This window comes from Pseudopodoces humilis, chromosome 1 (genome assembly GCF_049639895.1).
Source record: "Pseudopodoces humilis isolate 2021_Gansu_Grassland_sample_001 chromosome 1, ASM4963989v1, whole genome shotgun sequence".
NCBI lineage: Eukaryota > Metazoa > Chordata > Aves > Passeriformes > Paridae > Pseudopodoces > Pseudopodoces humilis.
The window spans coordinates 24,482,570-24,495,671 of NC_142200.1; the positions used below are offsets into that span (position 1 = coordinate 24,482,570).

The following is a 13,102-nucleotide window of genomic DNA, read 5'->3' on the forward strand; positions in this document are numbered from 1 at the left end:
TGTGTTGACAAGCATAAGGGAAATACTCAAGCTGCAGTACAGAATGCTGAGCCAGGTAGGTACTTTTGAAGGTTTTTGGGAAGAGCTTGTTAATCCTAGTAATGGTTATAAATCCAGATGATCTGCTGCTGATAAATATCACTTGTTTACAGACAGATAATCTGAATTTAAATTTGGCCCTTGTTTTTCTCCATTTCATGCCTAGACCTCTCACATTATTTTGTATTAAGTTCCTAGAAGCAATGTGTCACGTTTTTCATGGTATGGTCATGGCAATCAGGACAGAGCTAAAATTACCAGCCTTTGACTTGATTCCTGGCTCTGTTTGTTAGGTTTTTACTCCTATTACTGAAGCATGTCACTTACTGAAGTGCGTTAAGAACAGAGAGGCACCATAAAACAGAATCAGCAAAGACTTGATTTTCTGATTAGGCATAAAATATTCAAAAGGTTCAAATACTTTCCAAGATGTAATCAGTAGTACATTTAAGCTTATTTAATTCATTTAATTTTCATTAATTTTTGAATTAAACTTCACTGCAATGCATTCTGTTTGCTCAAGAACATTCCTGTCAAAAGACAGGAAACATTTTCTTTTTTTTCATTCCAAAGAGTAATACTTGAAAGAAATAGATCATAAAGTAAGGATCTCACATAATCTTCACTGGTAATATGGAGAAGCCCCCATGGCAGTGACATTAAGGTTTTCATATAGGAAAATAAATTCCATGAAAAGAAACGCAAACAAATATTGAACAGTAAGTTTGGATACAGTACATTAATATTGTTTGGTTTAACTACCTCCTTATCATAAGATAACATTGTGGGACACACTTTCACTGAAAACCATGACCTGTGACTAGCACCAGGTGCTTAACAATCCTCTGGCACACCACACTGAAAAGCAAGAGATGTTCAACACTGTTGCTCGGTGTCAAATGCAAGGAACTGCAAAATAACAAGCTTGATACGAAGAGAAACAAGGCCATCTCCTACCACAGGAGAAAGGTCTCAGTTTAAGTTGGAAGTTTCTGCTAATCAGATTAGTGCCAAAACTACAGCAATGAAAAAATATTTTCCACAGGAAGAGCTATCAATCACCAGAGTATAGTCAACTAGTTAACAGTTTTCTGCATCTGATAATATGCTCATGAAAAATACATCTGAGGAAATCTGTACCATATCTTTTGGAAATACTAGGTGCAAAGCAGAAATTAAATTAAGAAGCAGGAAAATTATTAAGCCTATAATTAATTTGAGGAGTATCAACATTAATATCATTCAGTGTTTACTGTAAAAAGCTATATATTTTAAAAGTTTTTCTGATAGAGTGCATATTCAAATTATTTTCTGTAATTGTAACATTTTACTCTTAAGTGGGACTATAAGACGGTCAGACCCCAGGTTTATGGAAACCTAAATTACACTAATTCCTCTTATCCCACTCAAAAATGCTATCTGCTGTTGTGGGTGCTCTCTGATGCTTCAGAAAAATACAATTTCTCCAGTTGTTCACAAAGTTCTATGATATAGTAAGAAAGGTAATTTCTGAGGATGCCCTAAAATGTAGATTTGATACACATTTGATCAGTATCCTATAAATGCTTCTTGGAGAACTAACAAATCAGCCAACCAATGACTCATATCCCAAGCTTTAATTTCTAACTCTAGGATAGCTAACTTCTATTGAAGAAAAAAACAAGAATTTTTTTTCCACCACAGGAAAAAAATTTATATTATGTTTCATAGCAGTTTTCCTACACAAACCTACAGTTCTGGGGGGTTCTTTGACAATGGCTTCGTAAAAGCTCATAACAAAAAACAAACCTTTGGAAATAATATCGTTAACCTCCAAAAACTGGGAAGTTCAGTATCAGTTCACTCAATGGACATTTAGCTCATGCTTGCAAGACCTCTGTTACTCAACAGCCCCATTTGCCATTTGGGGCTACGCAAATGGATCGTACCTTCCATCTTATTTATTTAGTGACAAAGTACCAAGAGCTTAAAATCGTTCCTTGGTTCTTCAGTCATTCAAAGCCTGAGGCAAATGAAGGATGTAAAGACAAAATGGAAGGACAGATTCTTAAAAATGAGTCATAAATCTTTCAGAGACTACACAATGTGGATTTGGCAGCCCCCCTCTTTTATGAAGGATCCTTCAGTGCAGTTCCTTCCCTTGCAGCTGTCTCCTTCAGCCTGGTGAGAGTTAAACACCTCAGCTGTGTTAGCCATAGTACCTGAATTCGCAGTATTTGACAGACTCTGAAATGCAGCTCTCCCAATGTACCATCTGACAACCACATCAAAGGGAGATTTGAGAAAACACTGTTCTGTTCTGCTACTTTACAGATCTCCAGATACTGGCATTTGTATCTTAATGTTCAAAAGGGAAATGTGCAAGCGTTGTGGAACAAGGAACAAGTGGATGGCACGACCCGCTTATGATATCACTATTCAAGACAACTTGACCCTTCTGTATGTAATAGAGTTTAGATATGTACAAAACAGAACATTAAGAATTTCTACTGTTTTCTTTTCTTTTAATAGAGCTCCTCAAAAAAGTCTATCAGTCTTGACAGACAATTTGAGATGAAATGCTAAGACCCCTTTAGGATGAATTTGACGCAATATCTAAATACCACAAAGATTTTATGTTGTTTCACAGTGAGTTCTGTGAGCTATTGTCCACCAGTCAGCCATAATACCTGAAGAATTCAGCCACCTCCAGAATCAAAGAAGCATTTTGAATGTGGATTATAGGTAAATTTCTCTGTATTTCAGTAAGAATAAACAGAGAATGAAGCCATAAGAAACTTCTGGCAAGCAGGTAACTATGAGGTAATCTTTTGAGAAACAAAAACCTATCATAAGTGATTGCAGGCCTTAATCCAGATGAGCTGGACTTGCTGAAATCCATGAAAAGGGCATTCATTTTGGCAAATTGATGGCCAAGGATCTGAACACTAATGTTTTTTTGATCTGGAAGATTATATGTGGTGTCATTTCCTCCTTCAAGTATCAACATTTCCTGGGTTTCTCAGTCTCTGTCCATGGTGCTCAGGCACCCCAAGGCACAGGGATCCGTGCAGCTCATCTGGTCCTACAGTGTATGTACACCAGAGTGCACCTGGGCAGGAGGCCCCAAGGGAGTCAGAGGTCATCCAGAAGCTGAATTCACATTTCTAGCAGTTTGTTAGACAGGTCTGTATTAGCACATGTGTAACTTGGAAGAATTTTTATAGACATTAGAAATAAAATATTGGATGCACAGCAGCCTAAGTGCTCTGCTCCTCCACTAGAAAGTTGTAAAGTGTGAAACATTGTCCCACATTTACTCACTAGCATGTTAAATTTCATATTCAGCTTACATCATTATTCTTTGCATGGGAGAGCTATAACAGAGTTCAACTGAACACCCTCTTCCACAAATCACGAACTACGTGGATCCTCCAATGCATTCTGTAGGAGGTTTTTCTGGCTCTGTTTCCTAATGTGCCTATTTGATTTCATCTATGCGTGTTATTTGTAAGCCAGATGTATATTTACAAGGCAGCTTTACCCCTTAATAAAATTATTAGCTCCAGTTAGTCAGCTCAGAGTACACTTATGTCTACGTTTATGATCTGAGCCTGAAATAAACCCCCGGCAACTATCACCCCTGAGAAGACACAGCTGGGGTTCCTCCATGAAAAGCTAAGAAAAAAAAATTATAGAAGTTTTTGGCATCATGCCTTCCAAAACACTGGGCACCAGTTCTGGAATGCAGGAAGGCAGTATAGTCAATTTTTTTTAATGTCAAGGTCTCCAGCCAGTGTTAAGGAATTAGTTGTTCAGCAATAAATCCAGCTCCAGATTAAATTAACTTTAATTAAAACATACAAACCACACCAAGACTCAGTGAGTTATTATTGGGCTTGAAGAATAAAAAAGAAAAGAAGTTGGCAGAAATAACAATACTGATTTCATCAGATGCCATCTACATATTTAACTTTCAGAGAAAATATGTCTCAAGGGCCCTCCACCCTCCAAAAAAACAGCCTACCAAAATCCTCTTGAGCCAAAGCAGTTCTTGTTCATGATAGGTCATAGGAAAGGCAGCAAATGTACAATATTATGTATAAATTCTACATGAAGCATATCCCTGTACTAGCTGCCTACAAAAAAAATATTTTTTTAAAACTACAAACACTGACATCATTGCAATCTGTTAAGTTTGAAAGTCCAAATCTTCCACCCTCATGCTTCCAATGGGCAGCTGTTGAGTACATACAGTGTAACACAGAAAACTCTTTATTTCAAAAGAAACAGAATAATGTTTATGATTCCACAAACTTTGCAAGAAAAGACTGAATCAGAAATACAGTGGCAGTGTTTTAGTTTTGAAACTCCCACACATTTGACTTAACTTTTTCTTATATATACAGAAGTCCAAAACTTCACTTCTTTTTTTTGAGCTTCAGCTCAAAAGAGAGCATAAAATTGAAAGGGGATGTAAAATTGTGAAGACCCTCTCTTGTGGTCTATTCCCCCTTAAAACAGGCAAACACAATTGCCTGTAATTTAGCACATCTGTGGATGGAATTATGTGATAAGAAGTTCCATCTTCATATCCCAATATTTAAATGCAATATTTTTAGAACTAATTCCAGTTTTAAATCTAAACATATTCATGTTACTTTATTTTCACTTCTCCATGTGCTGCAACTGCCTTTTAATTTAAAAATCTTTCCTGATAAGGAAAAAACCTTCTCATGTTTTAATTAACCTGTCTGAGCCATTTAAGTTTTCTCCCAAATATAATCTTTGTTTTTCTGCTCCTTCTCCTAGCCTTTTCTTCTACTGAGATCACCTTCCGTGAACAGAGGCAATCAAAACAACACACTATATTTGTGATAATGGATCAACAGACTGCACTGCAAGTGGTCATCAATTTCTTTGCACCTCCTAACTCACACAGCAGCCTTTTTTTTCCAAATAGGCTAATTATTTTCCAACACATCATTAAAACCACATCTAACTGAGAGCAGCAGCAGATTTGTCTTTAGAATCCATACATAAATCTGAAGCAAAACCCACCAGCTGTCCTAGAGCCTTGCTTCAGAATTGCATAGCTGAATCAATCACTCTGATGTCCTTTATTGCTCTACATGCATATGTTTTTTTCATTATTATTATTATTATTATAGTTTTTATTATTACTAAATAGAAATACAACTCCATGGCTTGCATCTGGTTCAGTCCCTCATCTGCAATATAGACTTGTAACTGGGATACAACACTATGCTCACTATCAATCATATAAATAATTCCAAATTTGACAGAATCACCTAGGGTATGTGTTACCAGATACACAATAACACTTACCTAGTTTTTCAGAATCCTGAGATGGCAATTACCCATCTCAGCCTTCAGTTTGAATGTGTTTCATTTTCTCTGTTTGGTATCAGTTATATATCCATGTGCTTGACCATTTCCCACATGGCAAAGTCATCATCCTTCAGGAAACTGAGTCAAAGTTCTAATTTTGCACTGAGGCTTCCATTCAGACCAAATACTTCAGTAGAAAGTAGCATGCCTTTTTTTTGTACTCATTTTTTTACAGGCTGAGAAAGCTCTTGTAGGTTTGGGGGTTTTTGGAAGAATTTCAGTCAGCTGCAGTGTTAGACATTCATATCAGTATCAAACTACTGAAACCTGAATTCTTTGCACCATAAACTCTCAATGTAGTATTGTATAAGTAATTTCTCTGTTTCAAGCAAAAACATTTTTGTGTGTCTAATTTTCCCACCCATAAACTTTTCTATTAGTGGACAGTGTAAAGAGCTCTAAATTGTTATAATGAAAAGTGCAGGGTATAAGTATTATCATCACCCATAAAATTACAAAAAAAAAAAAAAGAGAATTTAAGTCATATATTTGTATAAGCAGGAGTCTGTCTGGTCATTAATAGCTTGAAGATGAGATTTATAATTATCAAAACCTCAAGTGAGATCTTGGAAGAAGCCTTAGAGAAGGGTTGATGTTGTCTGAAGTTAGGTACCTACTTTAGGAATTTACATCCAGAAAGAACAAAACAAATTCAAGTGTTATGCAGAGCACTTAATTTTTACAGCATGTCATGACCAAAATTCTTCAGACACATCTGTGTCCCCTACCTGTATAGAGAACATAAATAAGTTACACACATTAAATTATATATTCAAGCAGACTAACTTGGGTAATAATTCCTCTGGCAATGAACTCAGCTGTATGGCAGAGGGTCTGTTTTCAGACAAACTTTTCTTTATTTCTCTTGTGTTCAGGGAATTCAGGGAAGCTTAGTGATGGGTCATGGTACTAGCTACATGGCTTCTATATGCCAGCCTTTGTGAGCAGTGTCTGTGCACAATTCTGCCCAGGAAAATAACAAACAGCAAAACAAAAACAAAACCAAAAAACAAAAAACACAAACCCCACATTCTAAATAGCAAAATACTGAGGTATGACTACCAACAAATATACACTGCAAAATTTAAATCCTGAAGCAAAAAGCTCTTTGAAAAGACAAGACTGAACTAAGAAGGATAACAAAATGGATTAATGGTAGATGGGTCAAGAGCTTGGTAATGAATAAATTATTTCAGGAAAAATCACCCATGAAAGGCCTTGAAAGTAAAGACAAATAATTTGCTTGGTGCAATAAATGTTACCACTGTGAAAATAAGCTAGGCAGCTACTTTCTGAAGAGTCATGATGGGACTATAGCACATGTTCAGAAGGCTACAGAAAAAAAACATGATGACAGTTTTATGAGATTTAGCTACATGGAAAGACTGCATCATAATGCATCTTAATTTTATCATGTAAGGAAACCAAGAAAAATTCAGACCCAGGCTGATTAAAGAATTCTTCTTATATTAGTATGGGGTGACCATGCCACACAAAAAATCCACAATTATATTGTGAGAGGTCAATGGATGAAAACAGGAAAGAAAACAGTAAGACCTGCCTTTAACCATGAGCTGTTAAACATGAGCTGTTTATTACTCACAATGCCATGGATATAAAGGTTAAGACACCTAAACTTTGACATCTGCCTCGCCAGTGTCTATACCTGAGCCCATCCCGTTACACTAAGAGTAATCTATTTACTAATCTTATTAACATAATTAATTGATCTTAACAAAGCAGATGGTTAGATTTAGTCAGATGAATCATGCCTGTGGTGGGTTGATTCTGGCCAGCAGTTAAGTACCCAGCCAGCCACTCACTCCTCCTCAAAGGATGTGGGAGAGACTCAGAAAAGCAGAAGTGAGAAAACTTGTCAGTCAAGACAGACAACTTAATAAGTGAATGAAAGGAAAGAAAAAAAAGTGATGTAGATGCAGTCATTCATCACCTCTCACAGGCATAGAATCACAGAATAAGCTGAGTTGGAAGGGATCTATAAAGATCATCGAGTCCAACTCCCAGCTCTGCACAGGACCATCCCCAAGAGTCCCAGCATGTGCCTGAGAGCATTGTCCAAACAATTCGTGAACTCTGTCAGGCTGATGTTGTGACCGCTTCCCTGGGGAGCTGCTCCAGTGCCCAAACACTCTCCAGATGAAGAACCTGATATCCAACCCAACTCTGACTCAGTTTGCTCAAGTCATGTCCCTGGTCACCAGAGAGAAGAGATCATTACCTCCTCTCCAGCTCCCCTCATGAACATATCGAGGTTTCCCCTCAGTCTCCTCTTCTCCAGGCTGAACAGACCAGGTCACCTCAGCTGCTCCTCATTTAGCCACAAGGCCCTTCATCATCCTTGTTACCCTCCTTTGGATGCTCTCTAATAACTTAATATTCATAAACTCTTATCAACTAAGTCTTCATTGGCCAGTGCAGAACACAAAAGCAGCTTGCTGAGAACTACTTACCTGCACAGCAGACCCTTTGTTTTATTAGCATGATTTCAATTTGGAAAGGAAAAAGAAGGTTAGGCATTTATGAGACATTTACATGGATCTAGCACTTGAATTTTTTTGCAAGGATGAGGGATACAGAATTAAATGGAAAGAAGATTCTTCATAGAATGACTGTTGATGGGGTATTATATTTATATATAATTACAGGGATTATAAATTATTATAATTTATATTATTATAATATTATATAATATATAATATATTATATATAATATAATATATTATATATTATATATTATATTTATATATTATAATTTATATATATTTACAGGGAAAGGGAAGAGAGCAATGAATGTTAATCCAACAAGAAAATTAGAGATTTATTTTGTTAATTTAGAGATATCTTGCTCTGGTCTACCAATAACAGAGTTTTGAGAAGTTTTTGAGACAAATTATGTAGTGATTACCAAAATATAAAAGCTCAAATTTCTTAACTTCCTATTACAATATATAGCAAACTTCAAGATTGCATCATGAAGTTAATTTTAGATTCAAAGATTATTTTTTCAACCTTAGGTATCAAAGTAAAAATAAGGATTCTGTGTCAGCATTATTAAACTACATTTGGAACTAATATTGAAGAGCTGGAACTGATGAAGCCTGATTTCCTTTACTGGTTTTGACTTGTGGGTGACTGACTTCGGAGTCAGACTGTGCAAGTTCAGCTGGACCTTTGCACCAATTGGTGCATTTGAAAGGGTTTTCTTTTTTGTTAGAACTTGTAGGGCCTTTCTCCTACGTGATATTTTCATAGAATTTTTAGAAACATAATTATCTTTGACATTTCTTTCTCCATATTCTGTATAAGAAGATAAAGGGGGATACATACAGAGACAATACAATTATTATCTCAATAGGTAAAGAGCACTGAATTTTGGGACTCCTGAATTAATATTTATTTCTTCTTTTTAGCAGACAACAAAACAACTATAGGAACATTTTCAGAATGACTGCTTGGTTTCAGGAATGACTCTTTCATCACAAATGCCCAGCAGTGCATCATGATAATCCCATGCCTTTACTTTCCATCTCACTACACCCCTCAGTCTCCTGTTCCCCAGCCCAGTTTTGTTGCTTTCACTACAACACAGTAAGGACAGTGATTTTCTTCCTTACTATACAAAGAGAAACCAGCAATTTTATCTAAAATTTAGATTAGAAGCTGGAACACAAGCACATTACAGCAGATCGAAGCAGTTTTTAACCTGAATAGTCTGCATATGGCCAGATGAGTGAGATATCCCACAGAAGGAAAATGTGAAAAACACAGCTCATTTGGAAGGCCTTTCTTGATTATTCTCAAGCTACTGGACTGCTCTCCACCCTCAAGTTTGCAGCTTTCATCACTCAGAAAACTGTTGTGTACAAATACAACTGCACATTTTTCAAAATACTTCCATAACTCAGGTTTATTTCCTTATACTTGAATTTGCTTAAACCTGTTGCTGAGGCTGACACTATGCTCAACAAGCCAATTAACATCAGTTACCTTTTTTCCCTACTATTATTAGAATTTCTGCATTGCATTACAAAATTTCTTGATTTATCTTGTGGGTGGAGGAAAGCAGTCACAATAGGACCCCACAAAATTTGGGATTTTTTCCTTTGTGCTATATAACAAATGGAACTTCTTTTCATGTATAAGTTTTCATGTGAAAATATTAGGATAGTTCTGGTAACTAGAATGCTTACAACACTAGGGAAAGCACCACAAACATGATGAAATACTTTGGTCTCTAACTCTCTTCCTATTTCATCCCCTAAAATCTTTCCAAAATCTTGAGAAGCAGCAAGCAGAGAAAGAAAAAACAGACCAGGACCAGTTTCAAAGTTGTTTGTTTTTTTTTTTTAAATAGCATAAAATAAGGATAAAATTGTTTCTAGAGTACTTAAAAATAATCTAGAAAACTCAGACCTGTATTTTCTGTCTTCACTGGGTCTTCTTAAATTTATCTGTTATAGTAAACAACTTCTTGGTACAAGAGTCAAACATGAAAATCCTTCCTAAAACTACCAACACTGCAGAAATGCTGTTTAACATAGTGTTTTTGATGAATTTCAACATACTCTTATTTGCAGCAGTTTAATTAATTGTTGTATACATACATCCAGTGAAATTAGATACTTTGCAGACTTACAGTATTAAAGTCCTTAAATCATGCCAATGCAGATGTTCCTAATTACTTTAAAAGCACAAATACTTACACAAATCAGTTGTTTCCAGTTCCAGCATAATTCAATTAAAGGCATTTTTATAATTAAACAATGTGAATGACAGTTAAGCATACTTAATATGGAGGACTTAGGAAACGACGTATGTCATTCACAAGAAGGAAAGAGTTAAAGTCCATCTGAGATAAGAAACTGTGATTTGTCTGAGATAAATATAAGAAATTATCAAAAGAAGGTGACATTATCAAAGACACACCAAAAACTGACAAAAGCATTTATTTCCTTGTAGAAATCACTTTACTAAGCAACATGACTGGAGCTTAAAGTTTCTGCAGGTCATTGTGCAGGGTTTGGGAAGCTATTCTTTTTATTCTCCTTTTTTCTTTTCTTTTTTTTTTTAATCTGTAAAATGAAATCTAGCTCCACCCCTGCTTTGTATTGCTGCATGAAAAGAGGTGTGGTAGGTAATGCAATACAGCATTAAATCAGCATACAAGCTATGAATGCCACAGATCCTCTCCCTGGATAATATCTCTGCCAGGAATATTCTTTATGCACAGAAAATTGTGAATTTTTCCTGTTGTGTTTTGGATTTTTACAGGTAACAGTATCATGCACATGTTTCTTCCAGAATAGCATATCTCATAGTGCAATTATCATTTAGTTATATTTTTTTTTCTGTGTGAAATAGAGAAAAAGGTGTAAAGATAAAAGATAAAACAGATAAAACACTGTATATAACCATATCCAGTATGAATAGATTCACTGCTCTCTCACCTTCCATATTAAATGTTTGAAAAATTGTCAAAGGTATGGGATAAATAGTAAAGTTCCACAGAAATTAACTACAATACCACAATGCATTTCTATCCACATTTGCACATTCACTCTATAAATGAGTTAAGACTATATATTTTTCCTTATATTTTTATTTAGATTCAATCAACATTAGATATGACCAGATAAACTAGTAATCTGAAATGAGTTGACTGTACCTTGAGTCACCTGTTGGATGGCTAGCATCATCCCAGAAACAGTATCAGGAACCAAATTTTCCTTCCAGTTGTAGACAGGTACCCATTTCAAGATGGGCAGCCTTCTCATACACCAGGCTTTGATATCTTCAAAGCGAACAGCCTGGATCTTCCTCCAGACTGTGCTTCTTTTCCTTTTTGCCCCTGTCATCGTTCCTACCCCACAAACGCAGTGCCCCTGTCAGGAGAGTGCACAGTTGAGGAACCACCCTGATCTCTGTCAGTCTCCAGATTTCTTCTGAGATTTCTCAGTTATAAACTACGGAGAAAAAAAAATAAAAATGAACAGAAGCACTTCAGATTTCTGCAGCTGTTCTGTAACTATACTCAATGAAAACACTTATTAAGTGCTTCAATCATATAAACATCTACATTAAATGCACGAGCCATCTACAACAAAGATCACATTTTCTGCTGTTTGCAAAAATTTGGTCTAGTCTCACGTTAGTTTGTGATTCTTTGCAGTAACTTCCCTCTTTATATCCCTGTAATGCTTGTGCTTTTGGCCTCATGCCAGTGGCAAAATGAGGTATTACTGGGTGTGTGTGTGATATAGGCTGGGCTATGCTAATCTGAGCAAGTAGTGCCCAGCAGAGCAGGCATCTCCCTGCCAAGCCCGGGAGAGCAGCCTTGTCTCTCCTGGGGGAGCTTTTCTGGCCGCAGGCAGAAGGCATTAAGACCTCAGTAAAGCTCATGCTAGAAGACTTGTCTTACTCCATCAGCATTTTGTCTTCTAAATGCCAGCAAAAAGCTTATTTATGTAGCAAATACAGAACATCAGGTAGCAATAAGTGCTACTGGAAACACAGACAGACTCTCTGTAGGCTGAAACCTCAAACGCAAGAGTAACAAGCTCAAAGTGCAGTCAGGGACTGCAAGGTATCAGCTTCACATGGGCAATGCCAAAAATTCTTGTGACAATCGTTCTTGTTCAAAGCTAGTCCTTTCTGCTCTTGGCTGACCACTCAGCAAAGGCTCTCTCGGCACAGACTGTTCGCCAAAGTAACATTTGTTCTCGTAATAATGTCATGCACCTTGTGTACGAAACAAAGTGCTCAGACACAAAGTGATAAGGGCATGGAAGAGCTTTAAATGTTCAGGCATTTAAATGCCTTGACTGATATGGAGCAAGGACACAGTAAGCTTTCCTCTAAGTTTTCTGTATCTCTGGATGGCAAAGAAATTGAAGTTGGAATGCAAGATCCATCATTCGGGTGAAGTGTCTTCCCAATCACTGTTTTGTAGTAAGCAGTAAAAATAAATATATTTTTTTAAATATTCCTTTTTAAAAATATAAATTAATTTACATTGTATTGTTTAGATTAAGGAAAAAAAAATACTGCAGCACTTTCCATCCAAAACAACTTTAGAAAAATGAGACTGCTTCCAAATATAACAGGTAGACTGGTACAAAGACAAATGCATCAGTTCATTCTACTGAGTGACATTCAGTTGTTTTCCACAACTGTGTCCCACAGCATTGCAAAGGTAAAAAGCAAAAAGAAAGAGAAAGAAATAATTTCTTAGCTTGAGACAGACCCTTACTTTTAACTATTCCTGTCATACTTATTCTTTGCCCTGCCCACCCATTAACAACATACAATTTTTAAAGACAGGTAAACTTCCTGCTGTTCATTAGAATAAACCTCTAAACATTGACTTTTTTTTTTTCTTTATGCAGTTTGTGTTTTTGGTTTGCTCTGGTTCTTTAACTTGAAAGGGCAGTTCAAGGGCTTCATAATTGAGGCATTTATGTCTGCCAAGTGTTTCACAACACAAATCTTTTCCTTCTTTCAATAGTCAGAAGTGGACAGGAATCCTCATAGCTACAGTGAGAGCTCCTCAGCAGTCAGGTGCTGCTTTGTTTAGATGAAATGTTCAGTACCTCTAACTATAACAGTATTTACCACTAAATAAAAACCAAAATACATTTCTACACATAAATAT

General features: G+C 36.3%; 1 protein-coding gene across 1 annotated transcript in view; it reads right to left on the reverse strand.

Moving 5' to 3' along the window:
• SLC26A7 (solute carrier family 26 member 7) overlaps positions 1-11,306 on the reverse strand; it is a 66,846-nt gene extending 55,540 nt beyond the window's left edge. Inside the window, exon 1 of the mRNA XM_088056089.1 lies at positions 11,117-11,306. Coding sequence (XP_087912215.1) covers positions 11,117-11,306 — 190 coding nt within the window. The remainder of the gene's footprint in view (positions 1-11,116) is intronic.
• Positions 11,307-13,102: the final 1,796 nt, after the last annotated feature.